The sequence below is a fragment of the Loxodonta africana genome, chromosome 4 (assembly GCF_030014295.1).
Source record: "Loxodonta africana isolate mLoxAfr1 chromosome 4, mLoxAfr1.hap2, whole genome shotgun sequence".
In the NCBI taxonomy this organism is placed as follows: Eukaryota; Metazoa; Chordata; class Mammalia; order Proboscidea; family Elephantidae; genus Loxodonta; species Loxodonta africana.
The window spans coordinates 167236905-167263481 of NC_087345.1; the positions used below are offsets into that span (position 1 = coordinate 167236905).

General features: G+C 37.0%; 1 protein-coding gene across 1 annotated transcript in view; it reads left to right on the forward strand.

The window, feature by feature from the left end:
- The window catches only part of GPR158 (G protein-coupled receptor 158), a 552101-nt gene that overhangs the window by 314549 nt on the left and 210975 nt on the right, over nucleotides 1-26577 (forward strand). The window contains exon 4 of the mRNA XM_003410549.4: nucleotides 17649-17872. Within this exon, the coding sequence (XP_003410597.2) occupies nucleotides 17649-17872 (224 nt within the window). The remainder of the gene's footprint in view (nucleotides 1-17648; nucleotides 17873-26577) is intronic.

The window sequence follows — 26577 nt, forward strand, 5'->3', positions numbered from 1 at the left end:
GTAATTCTTTACAGAATCAGACTGCCAAATCTTTCTCTTGTGGAACAGCTAGTGAGTTCAAACTACTGACCTTTTGGTTAACAGTCAAGTGCTTAACCACTGTGCCACCAGGGCTCCACATTCTTCTGGCAGTTAATGGTATACTCAATATTCTTTGCCAACACTGTAGTTCAAAGGCGTTAATTCTTCTTCAGTCTTCCTTCTTCATTGTCCAGCTTTCACATGCATATTAAGCATTTGAGGAAAATACCACGGCTTGGGTCAGGCCAACCTTAGTCCTCAAAGTGATAGCTTTGATTTTCAACTCTTTTAGGAGATCTTTTGCAACAGATTTGCCTGTTGCAATTTGTTGTTTGATTTCTGATTGCTGCTTCTATGGGCATTGACTGTGGATCCAAGTAAAATGAAAACCTTGACAAAGTCAATCTTTTCTCTGTTTATTGTGATGTTGCTTATTGTTCCAGTTGTGAGGATTTTTTTTTTCTTTATGTCGAGATGTAATCCATACTGAAGGCTGTGGTCTTTGATCTTCATCAGTAAGTGCTTCAAGTCCTCTTAGCTTTCAGCAAGCAAGGTTGTGTCATCTGCATAACGCAGGTTGTGATGAGTCTTCCTTTAATCCTGAGGCAGTGTTCTTCATGTAGTCCAGCTTCTCAGATTATTTGCTCAGCATACAGCTTGAATAACTGTGGTGAAAGAATACAACCTTGGCACACACCTTTCCTAACTTTAAACCATGCAGTATCTCTTTGTTTTGTTCGAATGACTGACTCTTGGCCTATGACCAGGTCCCTCATGAGCACAAATAAATGTTCTGGAATTCCCATTCTTCCCGATGTTATCCATAATTTTTTAAGGTACACACACTCAAATGCCTTTGCATAGTCAGTAAAACACAGGTAAACATTTTTCTGGTATTCTCGGCTTTCAGCCAGGATCCATCTGACATCAGCAATGATATCCCTTGTTCCACATCATCTTCTGAATCTAGCTTAAATTCCTGGCAGTTCCCTTTCTTTGTACTGCTGCAGCCATTTTTTAATTATCTTCAGCAAAATTTTACTTGTGTGTGATATTCATGATACTGTTTGATAATTTCTGCATTCTGTTGGATCACCTTTCTTTGGAATGAGCACAAATATGGTTATCTTCTAGCTGGTTGGCCAGGTAGCTATCTTCCAAATTTCTTGACATAGATGAGTCAGTACCTCCAGCGCTGTGTCCATTTGTTGAAACATCTCAATTGATGTCCCGTTGATTCTTGGAGCCTTGTTTTTTTGCCAATGCCTTCAGCGAAGCATGGACTTCTTTCTTCAGTAGCGTTGGTTATTGATCATATGCTACTTCCTGTAATGTGTGAGCATCAACCAAGTCTTTTTGCTTGGGTGACTCTGTTTATTCCTTCTATCTTCTTGTGATGCCTCCTGTGTTGTTCAGTATTTTTCCCACAGAATCCTTCAAAATTCCAACTCAAGTTTTGAAAAATTTTTTTTTTCAGTTCTTTCAGTTTAAGAAATGCTGAGCATGTTCTTTCCATTTGGTTTTCTATCTCCAGGTCTTTGCACATTTCTTTATAATACTTTGTCTTTTCAAGCCACCCTTTAAAATCTTTTGTTCATCCCTTTTACTTCATCATTTCTTCCATTTGCTTTAGCTACTTTGTTCAAGAGCAAGTTTCAGTGTCTCTTCTGACAACCATTTTGGTCTTTTCCTTCTTTCTTTTTAATGTCCTTTTGCTTTCTTCATTTATGATGTCATTCCGCACCTCTTCTGGTCTTTGGTCATTAGTGTTTAATATATCAAATCTATTCTTGAGATGGTCTCCAAATTCAGATGGGACATACTCAGGGTCGTATTTTGACTCTCATGGACATATTTTAATTTTCTTCAACTTCAGCTTGAACTTGCAAATGAGCAGTTGATGGTCTGTTCCACGGTTGGCCCTGGTCTTGTTCTGACTGATGATATTGAGCTTTTCTATCATCTCTTTCCACAGATGTAGTCAATTTGATTCCTGTGTATTCAATCCAGCAAGGTCATGTGTATAAAAAAATATAATCGCTGTTTATTTTGTTCAAAAGAGGTATTTGCAATGAAGAAGTCCTTGATCTTACAAAATTTTATCATGTGATCTCTGGCATCATTTCTGTCACCAAGGCCATGTTTTCCAACTATTGATCCTTCTTCTCTGACAGACTGCTCCTCTTCCTGTTTGTCATACTGTGGTGACTTATGAGTTACTGTGATGTTGGAAGCTGTGCCTCCAGTATTTCAAATACTAGCAGGGTTACCTAGGGTGAAAGGGTTTTAATAGAGCTCCCAGACTAAGACAGACTAGGGACCTGGCAGTCTGCTGAAAAAAATTGGCCCTTGAAAACCTTACGAATAGCAGTGGAGCATTGTCTGATATAGTGCCAGAAGATGAGCCTCTCAGGTTGGAAGACACTCAAAACACCACTGGGGAAGAGCTGCCTTCTCAAAGTAGAGTCGACCTTAATGATGTGAATGGAGTAAAGCTTTTGGAACCTTTTTTTTTGCTGATATGGCATGACTAAAAATGAGAAGAAACAGCTGTAAACGTCCTTTAGTAATCAGAACGTGGAATGTACAAAATATGAATCTAAGACCTGACACATACTAGGTACTTAATAAATATTCATTGAACAAGTTTCCACACTTCAGAGCTTTTATTCTCAATACTTTTTAATAGTCTTGGCAAAATAGATTCTCACTGGGAACTGTAATTGGAGGGTATAAGTATTGTCCGGTAATAAATATTTATTCCACTTTTATGATACCACAGTGAAACACATTGTAGTAGGCTTCAACAGTGATAATTTTAAAATATTTTGGTTCTGAATTTTGCTCTATTAATAAAAAATTTTGGTTCCTCTGAAGTTTTAATAATTAGCTCAAAGCGATGATGATATATTCCTTTCAATTACAGGAGTTTGATTTTTCTGCCCGCAGCTTACTAATATAAATGATATATCTCTCCCGATTGACAGGCGAATGTCCTGTACACCAGAACTTGGTTTCAGCTGCCCAAGAAAAAGCATACATCACCTAAGCAGAGACATCTGAACCTCCCTGGTACTTCAGTGTCAGCTGGTCTAGAGGTTGACTGCTTATCTCATTGTACTCTCAAACATTGTCACGTGGGCATTTAATCTTGGTTGTCTTGAGAGGTCTTGGCATTCCTCAGTCAACAGTCATATATTCTTTCACATTGGCCATCACTTGTATTTGTCCACTAAAGAGTATGTTTCTTCTGATTTGTCCTCAAGCAGTTATCCTTTTAAAACTAACTTTCACATTCTACTAAAAGTCACACTTTTGTTTATCAATATGGAAGAAAGATTTGTCTTTGGGATGGCATTTTATTTGGTATAGTTTCTTTTATAAAATCAGAATGAAAGAAAACCAGCCTTCATAAGCACAATAAATATTTGGAAGAGTTTCCTTTAAAAATTAAATCAAAATTTTAAGAGAGAAAATTTCTGATTTCAAGTTAAACCAAAAAACCAAACTCATTGCTGTTGAGTCGATTCCTACTCATAGTGGTCCTACAGGACAGAGCAGAACTGCTCCATAGGATTTCCAAGGAGTGGCTGGTGGAGTCCAACTGTAGACCTTTTGATTTGAAGTCATAGCTCAACTTTTAAAGTGATATATAGCTGTATTCCATGGGAAAAAAAAAAAAAAGGTATTCTGTAGTGAGGATGCCACTTAGTCCTTACTTTAAGATAGACTATCTCAGACCAAAAAAAAAAAAATTTTTTTTTTTTTTATCTCAGACATATCTTTCAAAACTGGTGAGTGTAGAGTTATTTTCACATGATAATAAAACTTAGTTTTTATTTTTATAATTTTTTTCCTCCCATATCTTATAGATAGTTAAATCAAGGTACAAAAGATTAAATTTCTTGTCCAAGGCTTGCATCATTTTACATTAATCAAGCAGAAAATAGAGTGAAAGGTCTTTGAAAAAATAAAAGCACTGTTTAAAGATAAAAGGTAATTGAATTTATTCTTTGGGAGAGCACGTTTGTCATCAGCAATTAATTACTAAGTATCTGATACATTTAAAATAATACATTCAGTGCCCAGTGTATAAAGAAGTATATAAATCATGGCCTCTGTCCTCGAGGAATTTAAAAGTTTAAACTCAAAAACTTAAGGTACCATTCAGTACAGTAAAAAAAAGTTCATTATTATGGTTTAGTAGTAGTATGATTTCTACTAGCTCCGCATATAAATTTAATTGTGCTTTGAATCTTACAGTGAAGACCGAATGACGGAAAGGTCTATCCTTAATTTTAGTTGCTTTGGAGCTTTAGAAATAAAATCTAATTTCTGGTTTTCATTCTCTTTGTTCTCTTAAGAACCTCATGACTGTAAATAGTCAAAATAAAGTTAAGGAAATTACTGAAGAGGTTTCTCATGATAGCACTTTATTCATTGACATTTGTGAGTTGACTTTGTGATAGTTTTGAGCACAAACATTATATGTGATGTTAATTTATTTTCTAACAAATTTGCCTTTTATCTGTGAATATTAAAGCATTCATCTAACCAAGATAATTTAGGATTACCCATACCAAGAAATATAGAATGGTTTGCAGCTACATTTAATTTCCAATCTTGTATCTAGCTGCTGCTATTTGAGTAGGCATAATACCTGTTAACTATTATTTCTGTCCTACTTAAGGAAGACAATGAAGTATTTGGGCTTTTTTTGTTGTATATCCTTTTCTTATTTTGTGGCCTGCTATATTGGATCTTTTGTAATATTAATCTATGTGGCAAAATAAAGACATGAAACCCTTGTAATATTCCTATTTGGGTATGATATATAGATCTGTGGCTCTCTAACAGTAAACAGAGTAGACAAAGGCAAATAAGATAGTCACAAGGACTTGGAGCATGAGGAAGGCAAGTGAACACAGAGGATAAGTCATGAAAAGCTCTGGTTGTAGATCTCTGGGCAATAGGTTGGGGAAGAGAATAACAGGTCATGGTAGCTGTATTTAAGTCTAGCTTTGGACAGCAAGAATGGACTGTTCAACAGAACCGTCTGAGACTCATGTTCCTGAATTTTACCTCCCATTCTCTGCTCCAATAGGCTAAATATAGAAAAGTCATTCAGTCTTCCCACTGAATGAGAAACAGAGGATATTACCAATCACCATGAAAAACCTTGTTTTCTATTAACAACAAATTGCATAAATGTAGTAGTTGTTGTCGAGTTGATTTCGACTCATGGTGATCCCATGCGTGCAGAGTAGAACTGCTCCATAAGCTTTTTAAGGCTGTGACCTTTCGGAAGCAGATAACCAGGCCTGTCTTCCTAGATGCCTGTAGGTGGGTATGAACTGCCAACTTTTCAGCTAGTAGTTGGGTGCATAATCCTTTGCGCCACCTAGAAAAGATAGATGAACAATAAAATGGGATTAGTGAAAGAACTATGTATCTCTCTATCATAATGCATAAATGATATCTAAGCCTGGTTTAGGAATAAGATTTTCTAGTAAGAACAAAAAGGAAGAGAGCCTAGTTTAGAGCCTAATTTATTACATAAATATAATATGAATTAATTATGTAGTATGTAGTATAACTACTATGATATAAATTTAGTCCACACAAACATAGATTTTATAAAGACTAAAAAAAAAAAAAAAAATTTTTTTTTTATAATCCATTCCTAATTATGGAAGAATTTTTTAATAATTTACTCTATAGTTTTTTTTTTTTTTTTCTGGAGAGGAAATAAATAACTGATCTTAAACCCAAATGTTTAGAATGTTGCAGAACGTCTTATGGGTCTTTGACAGTATTCTACAAATACCAGATATTGAATTTAGCAAAATCTGAGAATAGAAACAATTTTGTCTTTTTCTTTTTTGCTAACATGAAACTAAAAGTGTTTCTTTGGTGATGATTTAAGCTTATTAGGCCTCCATATCTTAATAACACTATGTGGATCATTTGATCAGCCCAGGGTATTAGAATATCTCACCTTATAGCAGTTGGGTTACAATCTACATAACAAAAGGTGAACTGGAAAAGACTCTGCTTTTCAAATGCAGTGGTTTAAACTGGGAGCAATTCACTGCATTCTTTACTATCTTTAATAAACAGAGAGGTAGTATTACAAAGGAAAGGAAAAGACAAGAAAAAAAATCTATTTTTGCAAAGAAAATTACATTGTGAATGCGTAGGAAAGTATTTAACATCATAATTAGAGTTGTATGAGTGACCTGTCAGAGTGCAAGCTTGTTCACCTCTCTACGTGCAGCACATGATTAGCATGTTGTTCAAATCTAGGGGGCACCATTCAAATTATACTCTGTATGAATGGTGCAGAGACAGCAGATTTTGGAATTTGGAAGCTATCATAGATGCTTTCTGTGCCCAGCAACACATACGCTGACCCAAATCCGATTTTAGCTGCAGCCGTGGTGGACAGTTACTAGGCACCCACCTCAAGCACCCATTGAATTTCTTTCCTTTTTCTGCCTGGGAACTTTGTCTGAAACCACTTAAGTTTGCTCAGCCCCTGCCAGAAGTGTGGGGAAGTTTAGGTCCCCTGAGGACAACTCTTAACTGTCACTGGAGAAATGCTCCCGCCTCCCATCTTAGGGGTATTTTTTATGCAGTTTTTAGAGGTTTCCCAGTAGGACTGAGCCTCCATTGCCCACAGGGTTATCCACCTCAATACCGTACCCTGCATTGGTTTTTTCTTTTTCCTTTTCTCACTCTGCCTGATCCTCTACCTCTGCTCTAGGGAATCAACTGCCGTATCAGATATCTACATTCAAGTTCTTATTTCAGGAAACCCAAACAAAGACAACAACTTTAGCTCTTTAATAGTGACAAATCATATCTGAATCTGGAGAATTTTTTTTCTGTTAAAACTTTCTGCATTTGCAGTCATGGAAAGAAATGATACAATACCTCTTAGAAGTATGAGCAGAGCCAGAGAGAATGATTAAGGTTTTTGTTTGGCATTAATACTCCAGGGCTCTAGTCTTCTCTACACTTATTCTGTTGGTGATCTCATCCAGTCTCATGGCTTTAAATGCCAACAACCTTCAAATCTTTATCATCAGTGCAGACTTTTCTCCTAAACTTCAGACTTACATATTCTAAGGATCTCTAGTAGACATGAACTTACAATCTTTTCCAAAACCTTCTTCATATGCATTCTTCCTCATTTTAGTTGATGGCAGCTTCTTACTTCCAGTTGTTCATGCCAAACTCCTGGGAGTCATCCTTGATTCTTTTCTGTCTCTCTCATTCCGTAATCAGCTCATCAGAAAACCCTGCCAACTCCACCTTCAAACTCTTTTTGAATCTAACCATTCTCCACCTCTATCTGAATCTCTCTTGCTTCTACCCTTGCCTCTATAGCATATTCTCTATACAACCAAAGTAATCCTTTAACAATATAAGGCATATCATGTCACTCTACTCAAAACCCTGCCATGACTTTCTGTTTTACTTGGAGTTAAATCAAAGTTCCTATAATGATGCACAGTGCCCTCTATGATCTGGCCCTGTTATTTGTATGACCTCATCTGCTACTATAGCTCCCCACACTCAGTACACTCTAGCCAAACTAGCCTCTTTGCAGTTTCTCATATATGCCATACATACTTCCATCTAAGGACCTTTCTCTGGCTGCCTCCTCTGCCTAGAAGTCAGAATGGCTAACTCCCTAACCTCCTTCAAATCTTTGCTCAAATATACCTTTTAAATGATACCTACCCTGACCCAAAAAACCCCAGTGCCGTCTTGACCACTTTATTTAATATTGCAACTTCCACCCTAGCATGTCTGATACCTCTGACCTGCCTTCTACATTTTCTTTTCTTTTCTTGCCACTTCTCAGTTTTAACTTACTATGTTATTGTTATGTTGATTGATTGTGTCTGTTTTCCCCCACTAGAAAGTAAGTTTCACAGGGATAGAGATCTTTGTTTTGTTCACTGATGTATTCCACAAGAACAGTGTCTGTCACTTGATTTGACACACAGTAAATAGTTGCTGAATAAGAATTTGTTTCTGTCAAAGGCTATACAATTTGAGATACTCTTCTCTCAGTTTGTTTATTTTTTTTTAAATCTCATACCTCATTCCAAAAATGATTTGGAGTACCTGTCAGAAATATATATCATACAGGCGATTAACGATAACCCATTGCTGCCAAGTCGATTCCGACTCATAGCGAACCTATGGGGCAGAGTAGAACTGCCCCATAGGGTTTCCCAGAGAGTAATTTTTTTTTCTTTTTAGATTTTTAAAATATAATTTTTATTTTAAAAAGTACCTACTTATTAGTGGAAATGTCAGCTCTGTTAAAAAAAATGATAAAGTAATTTAAAAACCAGTCTGCAATTAGTCTTATCACCCAACACCATCACTATTCACATTCTACTAAACATCTCCCTCACTCCCTTCCTTTCTATTTTGTGAAATGTCTACAATGTGCTATTTTCCATGCTAGATGCAAGTTCTTTTGAGTTTTTCGTGCCTGTATTATTATTATTTTTTATTCTGCTTTAGGTGAAATTTACAGCTCAAGTTAATTTCTTATACAAAAATGTATACACATATTATTTTGTGACATTAGTTGCAATCCCCACAATGTGACATTACACTCCACCTTTCCACTCCGAGTTCCCTGTGTCCATTCACCCAGTTCCTGTCCCTTCTTGCCTTCTCATCCTGCCTCTGGTTGAGAGCCGCCTGTTTGGTCTTGTGTATCTGGTTGAACTAAGAAGCACACTCCTCAAGTGTGTTATTTTTTGTTTTACAGTCCTGTCTAAACTTTGTCTTGAAGAGTGGGCTTCAGGAATGGTTTTAGTTCTGGGTTAACAGTGGGTCCAGGGGCCACAGTTCTGGGGATTCCTCCAGCCTCTGATAGACCATCATGTCTGGTCTTTTTACATGAATTCGAGTTCTCCTCTATACTTTGCTCTTGCTTGGTCTGGGACTCTCTGTTGTGTTCCCTGTCAGGGCGATCATTGGTAGTAGCTGGGCACCATCTAGTTCTTCTGGTCTCAGGTTGGTGGAGTCTCTGGTTCATGTGGTCCTATTGTCTCTTGGGCTAATATTTTCCTTGTGTCTTTGGTTTTCTTTGTTTTCCTTTGCTCCATGTGGGATTGGACCAATTGATGCATCTTAGATGGCCGCTTACAAACTTTTAAGACCCCAGATACAAGGCTGTAAATCTTTACAGAAGTAGGCTGCTGCATCATTTTTCCGTAGAGCGACTGGTGGGTTTGAACCACCAACCTTTTGGTTAGCAGGCTTAACCACTGTGCCACGGGGGCTCCTTCTGAACCTTAGAGCTTATTCTTTATTATCTGCAACTTCTCTTGTTGCTTGATAACTCTTGACATTTTAGTCACACTCATCAGGTCTTCTGAATCCTTGACAACTTTCCTTATCTTATTCAATACTAGTGACCTTCTCTGGCTTCGCTTACAGGACTATCCAGTTATACTAAAGAGTTAATTCATTGTTTCCTTAGAATCCTAGGCTTTCATACTTTTCAGCTTTTGATTTGTGTGCCCTATTTGTCAAGTTAGTGTCTGTACTGAATACCTGTTTTTTCATCACTTTAAAGTCCTCTTTTACTCCAGCCATTGCTATGACTATTTCATACAGTCTTTGAAAGGCTTTGTGTAAGTACAGTTGAACTGTGCCTTTCCTCAGACTGGAACCTCATACCACATTTTTCGGATTCTGTTCTGGTATTGGACATTTATGAAGTCTTGACTCAGGATACAGGAAGGAGTAAAGCATGAACCGGCTCTGGACTTATGAATGCATAACCCAAAAATATGAGGGAATTAAGGAAGATTGAAGAAGAATTGATGCATTTGAGTTATGGCATTGGTGAAGAATATTGAATATACCGTGGACTGCCCGAAAAACGAATAAATCTATCTTGGAAGAAGTACAGCCAGAAAGCTCCTTAGAAGCAATAATGGCTAGACTTCATCTCATATGCTTCGGACATGTTTTCAGGAGGGACCAGTCCCTAGATAAGGACATCATGCTTGGTAAAGTGGAGGGTGAGGAAAAAAAGAGAGAGACCCTCAATAAGATGAATTGACACAGTGGCTGCAACAATGGACTCAAACATAGCAACAATTGTAAGGATGGTGCAGGACTGGACAGTGTTTCGTTCTGTTGTACATAGGGTCGCTATGAGTCAGAAGTGACTCAGCAGCACCTAATAACAACAGCAATGACTCTGGAGGCCAACCTTGACCAGTGAGTAAAGTTGATAATGTAGAAATGCTTCTCCTTTAATACCCGAGACCCACTCACAAGGTGACCCTGAAGCATCAAGCACCAGCTGCCCTGAAGGAGTGAAGGCTACAGCTTTATTATGCAGCCTTGTTGGCTTCCCCTCTCTTTTGCTCTTGTTCTCTGGAATTACACACTTCAATAATGTGAAGATAAGCGTGAAACAGTGCCATTCCCACCATCCTCTTTCTTCATTCTCTCTCCTCTACTGCTTCATCCTTTCCATGTTTTTTCTGTAGTACTGATAGTTACTGTAGAAAATCACAAAACTATGTTGACTGTGTCTCCTAGTAAGTCATACCATCTTACCTTAACTGCATTCTTTTTCTTCCAATTGATCATGTTGCACTATATTACTACCTCAGCCTTTTATGTCTCCAGCCTCAAAACTGGCCTTTTCATTCTCAACACATATTCCTTCCATCATTATTGAGAAGTGTTAAAACTCTACAAGACTGGCTTCAGTCTTTCTACTCCAAAGTAATTTTTCAACTGATTTCTTCTCTCTGTGTCAAAATATAGGATTTAAAAAATCTTTAATCTACCTCTACTTCTTTTCCAGAAACCCTGGTAGCGTAGTGGTTAAGTGCTACAGCTGCTAATCAAAAGGTCAGCAGTTTGAATCCACAAAGTGCTCCCTGGAAATTCTATGGGGCAGTCCTATCCTGTCCTATAGGGTCACTCTGAGTCGGAATCCACTCGACGACAGCAACAGGTGTTTTTTTTTTTTTTAATACTTCTTTTCCAGTGTTAAAAGAATTGAGTTGGTCTTAATTTCTCCATTTATGCTCTTGATCACATTGAATCCTAATTTCTCAAGTCCTTTTTTTTACCAGCCTTACAGTATGTGTCTTCAATTTCTAGTGCTTCCTTTTGCTGATGACAGCTGCATTCAGATCTCACCTGTATAGAAGAAAACAAAAATAAAGCCCAAATCTTTTTTTGACTCCATCATTATTCCTATTAACCATAAGCTTTTCTTGCTTTTTTCATTCAATGAAACATTCATTGAAATAATATTCTAGCTTATCATTTATTTATTCCTTGAGACCCAACAACCTAATTTCAATCTCTACCACTCATTGGGAAGTACTGTCTTAAGAGTCAAAAGAGGATAAGATAATCATTAAATATCGTAGCCTTTCCTCAGTCTTCGTCATGTTTGGTCATGTTGTAGTGTTTCAGTTTTCTTAGCTTCGTGACATTATAAAAACTTCTCCTCCTAGCTTTTTTCTTTTTGCATTCCTTAATCATTATCCATTTCCAGAGCTTTCTGTAGTTTTTTTTTTTTTTTTCTGATAGTAATTTTTTCCTACATTCCTGTCTTGTATTATTCCTAGCTCCTTATTGTTTTTCCTGGAAGATGAGTCAGAACCTCAACTTTAACTTGTCTAAAATGGAGCTTATCATTCCTACACAACCCCTGCATGCCTTAGCTCTTTCTCTAACCTCCTTGTTTCTTAAATATTACCTTTTTTAAAAGTAACAAATAACTCCTTATTCCTCTTTCCCTCTCCTGTATTTGGAGAAAAGGAGAAAGAGCTAGTAACTGTGATTTATATTTGTCATTGTTAGTTGCCATTGAGTGAGCTAGGGGGCTTATCTTCTAGCACTCTTTCAGACAATGTTCACTGATCCCTAAGGTTTTTATTGGATAATTTTCAGAAGTACATAACCGGGCTTTTCTTCTTAGTTTGTCTTAGTCTGGAAGTGTCACCCACCATGGGTGACCCTGATGGTATTTGAAATACTGGTGGCATAGATTCCAGCATCATAGCAACAAGAGAGCAACCACAGTATGACAAACTGACAGACAGATGGTGATTTATATACATCATCTCATTTAATCCCCACAGCAATTCACATTTCATAAACGAGTAAACTAAGACCCAAAAAGGTCAAATTAGTTTCCCAATGTTACTGAACTGTTTAGGGATGGGAAACGTGTCTACTTGACACCAAAATCCATAAAATTTTCACTGTATAGCAGAAGGAGGATTCTTAAACACCAATATATCTTAAAAACCAAAGAAATATTCAATAAAGTTTTTGCTATTGTGTTTACTGAGGAAGGAAAACAGACAAATATATTTTAGAAAGGTTGCGAACCTTTAATAACGGTTGAAAGAAATACTTTCTGCTAAATTTTGTTATTAAAATGTTGTTAGCCAAAAAACCCCTTTCCTGAATTTCTCAGTTAAGACTCCTTAGGAAATACAGTATCTCAACCACTTTTTGTGCCTTCTAAGTTCTTTGGGAAGAGGTAGCCTGATTTTATTAGATATAGCCTCAAGGTGGGAGCCTTTTGAAATGTATGAAACTGAAGAACCCTGAGTTGGAGCCTCATTTTTGTGTAGATTGGGCATTGTCCTAGGTAATGCCTCCTGAACATGTGAATTTTCTAGACTTTTGACATGTTTGCCTTTATTTCTGTGAGATAAATCTCCTCACTATGTTTCTCAGTTAACTATGTTCTCATGAGAATGTGCTTATCACAAGAATAAGTCATTGCCAGTCTTCATTCAGTCATAGTGGCCATTTTCTTTCTGACGCCATTCATTATTTCCAGGTGTTACTGGCTCCCTGCTTTTCCAGCTTCTGAACAGTAAATAATGCCTTTGCAATAAGGAGTAATACATTTCAGTGGTACTTCTCAAGACTCAAACTCCTGTATGTTATTCTAACCTCGCATTCAGTCTTAAGGCCCATTCACCATTGTGAGGAGTTTGGCATTATTCCAGGGCAGCTGTTTCTGATTCTTAGCTGTTAGTACTGCTGATAACTTGTCCAAAGTATGTGAGACGAAGTCTCACCATCCTTGCTTCTAAGGAGCATTCTGGTTTTACTTCTTCCAAGACAGATTTGTTCATTCACCTGGCAGTCCATCCATAATATACTCAATATTTTTGCCAACACCATAACTGAAAGACACAAGTTCTTCTTCAGTCCTCCGTATTCATTGTTCAACTTTCGTATGCGTAAGAGGCAATCCAAAGTACCATGGCTTGGGTCAGGTGCACTTTAGTCCTCAAAGTGATATCATTGCTTTTTAACACTTTAAAGAGATCTTTTGCAGCAGATTTGCCCAATGCAATACACCATTTGATTCTTGACTGTTGCTTCCATGAACACTTCTGTGGATACAAGTAAATTGAAACCTTTGACAACTTCAGTCTTTCTTTGTTTATCATGAAGTTGCTCATGAGGATTTCTGTTTTCTTTATGTTGAGGTGTAATCCATATTGAAAGCTGTAGTCTTTGATCTTCAACAGTAAGAGCTTCAAGTCCTCTTCACTTTCAGCAACCGAGGTTGTATTGTGTGCATAATGCAAGTTGTTAATGAGTCTCCCTCCAATCCTGATGCCCCGTTTTTCTTCATATAGTCCAGCTTCTTGGATTATTTGCCAGCATACAGATTGAATAAATATAGTGAAAGAATAAAACCTGATGCACACCTTTTCCGATTTTAAAATACCCAGTGTTCCTTGTTCTGTTCAAATGACTACCTCTTGGTTTATGTACAGGTTCCTCATGAGCACAATTAAGCATTCTGGAATTCCATTCTTTGTAACATTAGCCATAGTTTGTTATGATCCACACAGTCAGATGCCTCTGCATAGTCAATAAAACACAGGTAAACATCTGTCTGGTATTCTCTGCTTTCAGCCAGGATCCATCTGACATCAGCAATGATCTCCCTTGTTCCACATCCTCTCCTGAATCTGTCTTGAATTTCTGGAAGTTCCCTGTCGATGTACTGCTTGCAACCACTTTTGAATGATCTTCAGCAAAATTTTATTTGCATGTGATATTAATGATATTGCTTGATAATTTCCCCATTCTGTTGGATCACCTTTCTTTGGAATGGCCACAAATATGGATCTCTTCCTGTTGGTTGGCCAGGTAGCTGTCTTCCAAATATCTTGGCATGGACAAGTGAGCACCTCCAGCACTGTAACCATTTGTTGAAACATCTTAATCGATATTCTGTCAATTCTTGGAGCCTTGTTTTTCACCCGTGCCTTCAGTGCAGTTTGGACTTCTTTTAATACCTTCAGTTCTTGATCATATGCTACCTCCTGAAATGGTTGAATGTCAACCGATTCTTTTTGGTACAGTGACTCTGTTTATCCCTTCCATCTGCTTTTGATGCTTCCTGCATTGTTTAATATTTTGCTCATAGAATCCTTCAATATTGTAACTTGAGGCTTAAATTTTTTCTTCACTTCTTTCAGCTTGAGAAATAATGAGTGTATTCTTCCCATTTCATTTTCTAACTCCAGGTCTTTGCACCTGTCATTATAATACTTTACTTTGCCTTCTTGAGCTGTGCTTTGAAATTTTCAGTTCATCTCCCTTACTTCATCATTTCTTCCATTCACATTAGCTACTCTACACTCAAGAATAAGTTTGACAGTCTTTTCTGACATCTATTTTGGTCTTGTCTTTCTTTCTTGTATTTTAATGGCCTTTTGCTTTTTTCATGTATGATGTCCTTGATATCATCCCACAGCTCATCTGGTCTTCAGTCATTACTGTTCAGTGCATCAAATCTATTCTCGAGATGGTCTCTAAATGCAGGTGGGTTATACTCAAGGTTGTACTTTGACTCTTGTGGACTTGTTCCAATTTTTTTCAACTTGAACTTGCATAGGAGCAATTGATGGTCTGTTCCACAGTCAGTCCCTGGCCTTGTTCTGACTGATAATATTGAATTCTTCCATTGTCTCTTTCCACAGATACAGTCAATTTGATTCCTGTGTATTCCGTCTGTCAAGGCCCTTGTATATAGCCATCGCTTATGTTGTTGAAAAACGGTATTTGCAATGAAGAAGCTGTCGTCAGTCTTGCAAAATTCTATCATGTGACCTCTGGCACCTTTTCTGTCACCAAGGCCATAGTTCCCAACTATTGATCCTTCTTCTTTCTTTTCCAACTTTCTCATTCCAATCACCAATAATTATCAATGTATGTTTGATCAATTTCATAATGCAGATGTTGGTAAAAATCTTCAATTTCTTCATCTTTGACAATATTTTTTGGTGTAAGAATTTGAATAATAGTTGTATTAACTGGTCCTCCTTGTGGGCATATGGATGTTATCCTATCATTGGCAGCATTATACTTTGGGGCAGATCTTGAAATGTTCTTTTTGATGATGACTGTGCCATCATTCCTCTTCAATTTGTCACTCCCAGTATACTAGACCATATGAGTGTCCACTTCAAAATGGCCAGTACCAGCCCATTTCAGCTCACTAATGCCTACAATATTGATCTTTATGCATTACATTTCAGTTTTTATGACTTCCAGCTTTCCTAGGTTTATACTTTGTACATTTGATGTTCCAGTTATTAAGGGATTTTGTAACTGTTTCTTCTCATTTTGAATCATGCCATATCAACAAATGAAGGTCCTGGAAGCATTACTCCACCCACCATTCAGGTTGACTCTACTTAGAGGAGGCAGTCATATTTTGAGTACCTCACACCTGAGGGCAGTATATCAGACAATGTTCTGCTGCTATTCATAAGGTTTTCACTGGCCATTATTTTCAGAAGTACATGGCCAGGTCCTTCTTCTTGTCTGTTGTACTCTGGAAGCTCTGCTGAAACCTGTTCACCATGGTAACCCTGCTGGTATTTGAAATACTTGTGTCATAGCCTCCAGCATCACAGCAACATGAAAGCCACTACGGTACAACAGACTGACAGACGAGTGGTGGGAAGTAGTGGTAATTTTCCTGAGATTTAAATTCCTTTAGTTTTATTTATTTGGACTGTCTGTACTGCTTTTGCATTAGTGAAGAATGCGTTGTAGTGCTAACTTTCTTGAGATTAAAAAAAAAATCCCTTAGCTTTATTTATTTGGGCTGTAAGTACTGTTTTTTCAGTAAAGAAAAATGCATTTTACCGTGTTTTGAAAAGTTTCATGAAAAATAATGAAAAGGCTAAGAAGAAGGAGACTAGAATAAAATGCGTGTGCAGTCATTGCCAGGTACCTTCATGTTTTACCTCATATTTTGCAAACTTTCTAGCAATTAAAAAAAAAAATGTCATTGACTCATTATCGGCAGGAATCACAATGTCTAGAGTCTGCTGGGATAAATTTGATCCCAGATAATGGATATCAAAATCCATAAATCATAAAAAAATTCTGAATTAGTCCTTTAACCAGCATACCTTTCATTAGTGAAAACACATGGTATCAACAAAAATTCAAAGGAAAAGATAATTGAGTCTTGAAAGGTTTAATCAATAATATGTTATACACTTATACCCACTGTTGTCGAGTTGATTCTGACTCATAGCAACCCTATAAGACAGAGTAGAACAGCCCCATGGGGCTTCCAAGTTTATAAATCCTTACAGATCTCCTCCGGAGCAACTGGTGGGTTTGAACCACGGACCTTCTGGTTAGCAGCCAAGCACTTTAACTGTACACCACCAGGGCTCCTTGATGTATACTTTACTGGGTACATATTCACTAATGCCCGTCATGTTTAGTTTAGAGTTGGAAATAATTGTTTTTTAATATATGTTATTAATTGGATATTTGTCAATGCTAAACTCAAGAATTAAAAAGTGAATCATTACCTATTGGGCTTCAGAGCTAAGGAAATTTTGATAACTGCGACATAACAATCTAAAATTAAAGGGTGGATCAATAGCAGTAGTTAGTTAATAGTGCGGAAATGTCATATGGGTAGGGAAAGTGGGAAATTACACGACAGCCTGTAAGTATTAATTGTACTCTGGGCAAAGGGTGCATCATCATTACACAAATGCACACTGAACAACTTTCAATTAAGTATCGTTTTATTCAATTAAGACCTAATGAACTTGGTAGATGAGATTTCTGATGAATTAAGGAGCCATCGAAGTGTTATTTTGAATTCTATGCCATCTAGGTCAGGAAGTTCCAAAAGTATTGGGCATATTTACTTGGTATGGGAAAGATATTGATTTTCTTATCATTCTTCCTGGTTAATTCTTTAACAAGTTTTTATGGAATATGGTTTATGCCATAGGGCACTTCACTTGGTAAATAGTAGATAATAATATGAATTTTTTTTTTTTTTAATATGAAAGACTCAGAAAACTGCTGCCTTTGAGAAGTTTTATTTCCATTATCGCTAATTTTCTTCAATTACTCTGAATGATAATTTTCAGAAATCAAAGGATTAAAAAGAATTTTGTTTCAGTCCAAGAGGGCTGACAATTTTTTTTAAAGGAATGGGGAGGCGAAGACGTGTTTTGACTTTGCATTCACTATCACCTATCTCAGAGGTGCAATGACACTATGGTTTTATTTGGAACTTCCAGGAAGGGGTCCGGATCAACTTTTTGGAGGAAGTGCAAAAGACGTGTCAGAAGAAGCCCATGTCTGCCTACCCTGCAGAGAGGGATGCCCCTACTGTGCTGATGACAGCCCATGCTTTGTCCAGGAGGATAAGTATTTGCGACTTGCTATCATCTCCTTCCAAGCCCTATGTATGCTGCTGGACTTCGTTAGCATGCTGGTGGTCTACCACTTTCGCAAAGCAAAGGTAAACCCAGGTACCCTGGTTATGACCTACCTTTTTATTATAGAATAACCTCTTTTTTTTTTTTTTTTAACAAATAGAGTTTTTCCAAATTCCAGTTGCTTCTCTACTAAGCAAAATTATTTCTATAATGTTTGGACTAAATAATTAATTGGGTCATGACCCAATTAATATATGCTAAAATTTAAAGTTATATTCTTTAGCTTCCCAGGATAAGTTGGGATTAATAAGAAACTATATTACAGCATTTTCTTTTACAGAATATTTCCCCCTCTTTAGCCTGAACTTGAGTGCCTCATTGCCTTAAAGGGCTCTCCTTTATATCATCTCTTTGGTCTTTAGAGGAACTTACTCTGCCATCAACCAATATGTTTTTAGTTTTTTCATATCATGAAAGCTTTGTGATGTCATTATATTTTATTTTTATTTTCGTTAGCCATATTTGATTATGATAAAAGGCTTCTTGACTATTTTTGAGTAACTCGTACTTTGAAGAATGAATTTATTCATGATCTTATATTTGGTTTTGCATTAATGTCCCAGAATAATGGTGATCCTGAGAAGGGTTTATATGGCTCTTGAGAAAGCCTGTCCTGTAGTTTTGTTTTGGGAAATAAAAGAGTGGTATAAGGATTTGTAAGCTTCTCAGTCAGGGGTGGACAAAATGCTAAAATGTTCAAAGATTTCTGGGAAGCTTTCTCTAATTGGGGCCATGGTGGTGCAGTGGTTAAGAGCTTGGCTCCTAACCAAAAGTTCCGCAGTTTGAATCCACCAACCACTCCTTGGAGATCCTATGGGGCAGTTCTTCTCTGTCCTATACAGTCACTGTGAGTTGGAGTTGACTGACAGCAACGAGTTTGTTTGTTTGTTTTTAATTTTTTTTGGTCCTCTAGTTGATCATCAGATTAATTATCTTTAGTAGAAATTGTGGTTCTGCTGCCTTTAGAAACTTATCTGAGCCATTTGAAAGAAAAACAAAGCATACTTTTCTACCTTTTCTGATTTCAAATGACCCCTTCATGTTGGCAAAGCTGTACAGATTGGTTTAGACTACAAAACTCATTGAAAATATAAAGTGTTCCCATTAAAAATTAGAAAATAACTCTTTTGAGTGGCATCTATTATGAAGCTTCAAGTTAACATAACTCTGTTGAGATTCTATGAGAATGTATCCATTATGTTAATGTTATGGACTTTAGTAATTATCTTAGTTTCATTAACAGAATCTTGCAATACAAATTAAAATTTAGCTTTAAGTCAGCAAGAGAGTGCAAATAGACAAATTGCTTTTCATTTAACCAATATTTATCTTTATTTTTCAACAAAATATGTGTTAAATTGTGTATAGAATAGAGTAATAGGCAAATAAAACCCAAACCCAGTGCCGTTGAGTCGAGAGTTGGGAAATACTTAACTACTGGTACCTAAATGAAATTGCTTTTTTTTTTTTCTTTTCTTAAAAGCCCATCACTGATGGAGCAGGTAGAATTGAAAGGTCTGTTTAATAAACTGCTCTAAAATCTCTCTGATATAATATAATTTGTTTACACAGTGAATAACACATAATTCTTTATGAATTTTAATTGATTTTAATCATTTATGATTGCCATGCTAAATGGAGTCAGTGATATATGGTGGGTAGAATATTACATTGACTATTAAGAAACCTGAGATAGTTCTAGGTAGACCAGTTTTAATGCTACTTAACATTGCTAGAGTTTTTAACATTTTTAGTTTCCTAGACCTTCGTGTGAAAATGCAAGTTAATTTCTGCCTAAATCCTGCTTTATAGGGCTATCGCGAAAATAGGTATCTTTACATGCCATTTTGATGAAATTTCCTTAGATACAAACTAGTTGGAATAAATAAGCCACTATCTCGTTTTAAAATGGTCATCTTTCGGAGAACCGGTTAGTTTTCAATGAGTGTAACATAGTAATATAAGGAGGATATTTTTAGAAAAAAAACGTATTAATAAAGTTAGCGAACATAGATATGGTATATTAAGGAAAGGAAACCTTTGATGCAGTTTTCTTTTCTGATTTCACTTATCAAAAGCCACGGACTAAGTGTAAAATCAGTAAGACGTTTTCAGTACAGGCAATGCAGTTTTATAGCAGGTAGACTTTGGCTTTGCTTTTTAAAGTTTTCATGTGTCTTTGGGTGACGGAGAAACTTGATGATCCCTTTTGGAGTAACTTTGACATTTTCCATAGGAGTTTCCCATTACATTTTCTACACACTGATAATTAAAAGGACAAGAGCCATATAACCTATGAATTCACATCTATTTTGACAAAAGACAAAAAATTCCAATAGGAATATAGAGGAGCATGACATTGTGGTTGAGTTTTGCAGATTCTGGAGCAAGCTGTCTAGATTTGAATCCTGTCTTGGCCCCTTGTGTACTGGGATACTTTGTGAAAATTCGTTAGCCTCTCTTTGAAATGGGGTTAACACATCATAAACACAAATTAACTCAGAATGGATCGTAGACCTAAGAGCTAAAAGTATAAAAACTCTTAGAACAAAACATAAATCATCATGATTTTGGACTAGGCATTGGTTTCTTGGTTTCTTAGCTATGACATGAAAAGCATAAATGATAAAAGAAAAAAATATGTAATTTGGACTTTACTAAATTAAAAACTTTGTAAATACTTCAAAGGAAGATATATAAATTGCCAATAAGCATGTGTAAACATGCTCAATATTATTAGTCATTAAGAAACGCATATAAAGCCCACAATGAGATACTACTTCACACATATTAACATGGCTAAAATAAAAAAGACAGAAAATAGCAGGCGTTGGTGAAGACGTGAAGAAATTGAAACTATCATTCACTGCTGTTAGTAATATGAAATGGTACAGCCACTTTGGAAAGCATTTTGGCAGTTCCTCAAAAAATTTAACATAGAGTTACCCTATGACCCAGCAATTCCAATCCTAGGTATACACCCAAGAGAATTGAAAACATATATCCAAAGAAAAATATGCATGCAAATGTTTATAGCATCATTATGCATAATAGCCGAAAAGTGAAAACAAAACAATAAAACAATACCCAAATGTCTGTCAACTAATGAATGGATAAATAAAATGTGGTATATTGATACAATGGGATATTATTCATTAATGAAAAAGAATGAAATACTGATACATGCCACAACATGGATAAACCTTGAAAACATGGTAAGTGCAAGAAGCCAATCACAAAAGACCAAATATTGTGTCATTCCATTTATATGGAAAATACAGAATGGTCAAATTCATAGAGACAAAAAGTAGATTCATGGTTTTTAGAGGGTGGGGGAGGCAAGGATGGAAAGTGACTGCTAATGGGGTTTCTTTTGGGGGTGATGAAAATGTTCTAAATTAAATGGTGATGGCTATACAACTCTGTGAATAAAGTAAAAACCACTGATTTGTAAACTTTAAAGGGCATATTTAGGTATGTGAACTATCTCTCAATAAACCTGTTATAAATTTTTTTGATGGGGGTTAAATATTACCTGACAGTCCCTGGGTGGTAGAAATGGCTAAGCACTCAACTACTAACTGAAAGGTTGGTAACTCATACACAACCAAAAGAGCCTCATAAGAAAGGCCTTGCAATCTGTTTTCAAAATAGTTACAGCTTTGAAAACCATATAGAGTACAGTTCTACTCTATAAATACCTGGGGTTGGTTTCTCTATATATATATATATCTTTTTTTTATTTTGTTTTAAGTGAAAGTTTACAAATCAAGTCAGCCTCTCATATAAAAATTTATATACATCTTGCTGTGTACTCCTCGTTGCTCTCCCCTTAAAGAGACAGCACACACCTTCTCTCCACCCTGTGTTCCCCGTGTCCATTCAGCCAGCTTCTGTCCCCCTCTGCCTTCTCATCTCACCTCCAGACAGGAGCTGCCCACATAGTCTCCTGTGTCTACTTGAGCCAAGAAGCTCACTCCTCACCTATCATTTTCTATCTTATAGTCCAGTCCAATCCCTGTCTGAAGAGTTGGCTTTGGGAACGGTTCCTGTCTTGGGCTAACAGAAGGTCTGGGGGCCATGACCTCCAGAGCCCTTCTAGTCTCAGTCAGATCATTAAGTCTGGTCTTTTTACAAGAATTTTATGTCTGCACCCCACCGTCCTTCTGCTCCATCAGGGACTCTCTGTTGTGTTCCCTGTCAGGGCAGTCATCGGTTGTTGCCCGGCACCATCTAGTTCTTCTGGGCTCAGGCTGATTTATGTGGTCCTTTCTGTCTGTTGGGTTCATAATTACCTTGTGTCTTTGGCGTTCTTCATTCTCCTTTGCTCCAGTTGGGTTGAGACCAATTGATGCATCTTAAATGGCCAGTGGCTAGCGTTTAAGACTACATGGGGTTGTTTTGAAGAGAAAATGATGTAACTCATGTAAAGTACTTGGCGCATAGTCTTCACTAATTCACATTAATTTTTTGTTATTCTATTTTGGACTTCTTTGTAAAATCAAGAATCTGTGTATACTTCCTATATTAGGGACTGTGCATGACATTTAAAATAGTTCAAAAGAATAAGGGCTTGGAAACTGTACCTGTACCTGTTTAAAGTAGATGATTGTTGTTCTTAGATGCCCTTAAGTCAGTTCCGACTTATAGCAAACCTATGTACAGTAGAAGGAAACACTGTCCGGTCTTGCGCCATTTTTTGCCATCCTAATCTAGAAAAACGGGAGGACTGCAAATCTTTCATGTAAACTTTCATAAGTATTGTTGATCTCCACGGAGTTATTAATAGGTATCGACTGAGTGACCTTGAATTTGATGTTACAATTCCTTCGAGAACTGGATAGCAGCTTTTCCGTATTTCTATCAAGTCTGAAGCTGGTGCTGAAATAGTGAGCCAAGCTGCAGATAGACCAGAAGTATGGCAAGGGGATGGGGGGCAGGCAGGGGCACTGACCCCAGGCACAAGTCCAAAGGGGCAACAGGCAAGGCATGGGGTGATGTTCTGAGGCACCAGTGGCATCACTATGGGGGTGCAGTGGGTGCAGACTGCACTGGGTGACGCTGTCAGAAGGGTGACACCCCACAGTCCAGAGATATGGCCAAGACCAATCTATGCAAAACTTGAGCTGCTTCAGAAAACCCGCCCCCACTTCAACTATCTTTCAGGGTTGCTCTCTGCTGCCATGGTTCTCGGTATCTGCCAGGATGACTCAGCAGCACCAGAGACACCGCTCGTGCTGCCCTGGCTGCCACCAGGGTCCAGGCGCCCGCCGGGAGCCCACCTGTCAGCCCACCTGCTGCCCCTCATGGCTGGTGCTGCAGGAAATTGATAATGGACAGTGGGTGTGCCCACCTTTTTTTTTTTGGCCACTGTCATTGTCTATTCATCTTGAAACTGAGGAGGGGGGTACAACTTAGAGATGGCGCCTCAGCACTCGAATGGGGGCACTCAATTTAGAGATTGCCCCTGGGAGCTCATTACCCTGGCTAGCCCCTGGGATGGACTTGGCATGCAATAATGAAGGCTAAGGCAGCCACTGAGAACACATACCTGAAGAGAGGGCCCGTGAACACCTGGTTAGTGAAGAAGGAATTTGCAATTTATTTCCTGTTTCCTCTTTCTCCAGAATATGAAACATTCTTTAGTCCAGTCTCACCAGCATTCATGATATGTAACATCTTAATTCCTTTTAGGACCATATTTCACTTAGAGCCTGCTTGAAATGTGTCACTTTGGAATTAAGGCCCCTTCTATTTATATTAGACTATTTGTGTGAATTCACAGAAATAAATATATTGAGAAATCAAAAATAGGAGAAGTGGTGGCAATATAAGTCTTTCTATACCTCGCAGCTGAAACAGTACTTTAAGGCAGCATGAAAATATGCTAAAATGGTAATAGAAAGTTCTCTGCTCTAAAATGAAATGATTAGGTAATCAGATGAAGAGACATATGATTATAGAAATTTTTGTCTTTCAGAAGCACCATTCTTCTAGGGAAGTCTAATCATGAGTACATTTAATTGAAGGGGATTTAATTAATGCCCAAAATATAAATTGTGTAGTCGTGAAATACGAGCAATCATTGCTGGAAGGTTGGTTTAACATTGTATCATTTCAAAGGGTACAAACTGGATTCTGTTACATTTTTGGGTGACATCTGTGGGATGACGCCTCAAAGAATAAATAACATTTCACTCTGCACAAATGTTTAGGAAACTACTTACATGTATGTACATTTGCCCCTGTGCCCTGGGGTAAAGATTAAGTCTGTCAGTAAACTGTGAATGATTTTGAAACCACTTTGTTCTTAAACAACACAATTTTACAACAGTATTTTTTAGAGCCTGGATATTAAATATTTTGGAATTATTTCTACATTTCTTACCAAATATTATGACAGGTAACATATTTTTTATATAGCTATTGAGAAGAGAAAGTATGGCTTATTGCAGTTTAATAATACGAAGTTTAGCACAATTTATTTCTGAATGAAATTTTCAAAGAAAGAAGATACATTGAAGGGAACAACTTATTCCATTTCGGAAGATAATCTTTTGCTTGATTTATTCTGAGAAAATTTTAGCATGTCTTGTTTGAGTTTAGTAGTTGGGAAAAAATAGTAGTGATTTTTTAAAAGTGAACATATACTGTCATTTGAGTTTTAAGTTTTCCCTTCCTTGCCTTTAATAGCTTTGTTTTTATTTTTTTAAGTTAGATATTAATTGACGAGGAATTTTATAACAATGCTCATTTTTGGAGTGGAAAATAAGATGTTTTAATATAGAATGTGAACTTATTTTATTATGAAATTCTATCAAGCTAATTAATTACGGTGTAGTAAAGGGGGATGTATCAATTCTTACTGATAGGTTTGTGATTTGCATTGCCCTTCAATTAAATGAATTATCTCACATGTTATCTTTCAAGACCCAATTAATAACAAGCCTTTCATTTTCCTGTTGTATGTAGAAATTGATATTATTCTTCCATGTGCTTCAGCTTCTCTGCCATTTATGGGAGGGTACATCAGTAACACAAAGAGCCCTGGTTGCACAGTGGTTAAGCCCTCAGCTGCTAACCAAAAGATTCGCAGTTCAAACCCACCAACCACTCTGTGGGAGAAAGATATGGCAGTCTGCTTCCATAAATATTTACAGCTTTTGAAACCCTGTGGGGCAGTTCTACTCTGTCCTGTGGGTCACTATGAGTTGAAATTGACTTGACAGCAATGGGTTTGGTTTTGGTTTTAGCATCATAATACATGAAGAATGGTAGAATAGTGAGGAGCCAAGACCTGTAGCATTTCTAGTGTCTTCAGTACAGCTATAAGGATATTCTGGAAGTTCCAGATTAATTTACAGGATTTTTTTCAAAACCTCATTCTACTACTGGCCAGTGAAACAAAAGGTCAGTGGTTGAAATCCACCAGCCACTCCTCAGGAGAAAGACGTGGCAGCCTTCTTCTGTAAAGATTACAACTTTGGAAACCATACGGAGCAGTTCTACTCTTTCCTGTAGGGCCTCTATGAGTCGGAATGGACTCGTTGACAACAGGTACGATGGCCAACTGCTTTTTCCAATGAAGTCAATATCAGAACAGTAATATCTTTACTCCCTTTTATGGAATATGAATGAGAAATTTGGCACTTTCATTATTTTCATCTCCCCCTTTCCCATTTTATTAAAATTTAATTTAGAGTTAGTTCCCATTAATTTTGGACAAAAGCAATAATTGATTTCAGAGAGAAAACAATGCTCTAGTATATTTTGGCTCTCGCCACATTTAAATTAATTTTTTAAACTTTTCCCTATATGTTCACTGAATGTAATTGTTCACTATAAGACCTTTTCAACTGTCATTTCCTCACTTTTGAATTCTGACTTTTGGCTAATCTTTTCTCATTATGAAATATCTGTCTTTCAGTCATTTGTTCAGAAAAGCATAGTTTTGTTCTTATACCTGAGTTTTCCCTCACTGACCTCCCCCTCACAACATACATACATAATGTTGCTTTCATTTGACAACTTGGCTAGGGGCAGAATTTTGGAGTTACTGTCTTTGTCTTTTGAAGCTCTGTTTTTGTTGCTCTATTTGTCTTCTAGAATTGAACACTGTGGGAAACTTCCAGGATGGCCACATTTTTTCGTTTATAGAACAAGATTTTCCATCTGAATGCTTATAGACTTATATTTTTACTTTTACCAGTATGGTGTGATTCTCTTTTCATTGAGGCTGTAAAAAAATATGATCCATACTCTCAAATTTCAGACTGAGCTTTTTTTTTCTGAGATTGGGAAATCACTTGTGTGTCATTTTTTATACTATCTCTTCTGGGCTTCTCTTTTAGGAGGTTGCATTAGGTATGGGTTGAGTGTCCAGACTTTCTTATTTACTGTCTCCTTGTATTTTTTTTTTTTTTTTTTGTATTATGTTTGAATGGTTCCCTTGACTGGAGATAAGAGATGATTTATCTTTTGTTTTTAAAACAGCTGACTTCTAAAGTACATGCAAGCACTAAGATCTGTGATTCTTTGAATGTGGAAAATTCAAACTCTTCATTTGTTGTGTTAACTGTTAGAAAGATTAGCTAGCACTGCTGAGGCTGTCATTCCATAGTTAATGGACTGTGGACATAAGTATAACTGGATCCAGAGAACACCCTTAGGAGATCCAAGAGTTTGAAAAACAAACAATATATGTGCTCTGAAATCAAGTCTGAGTAAA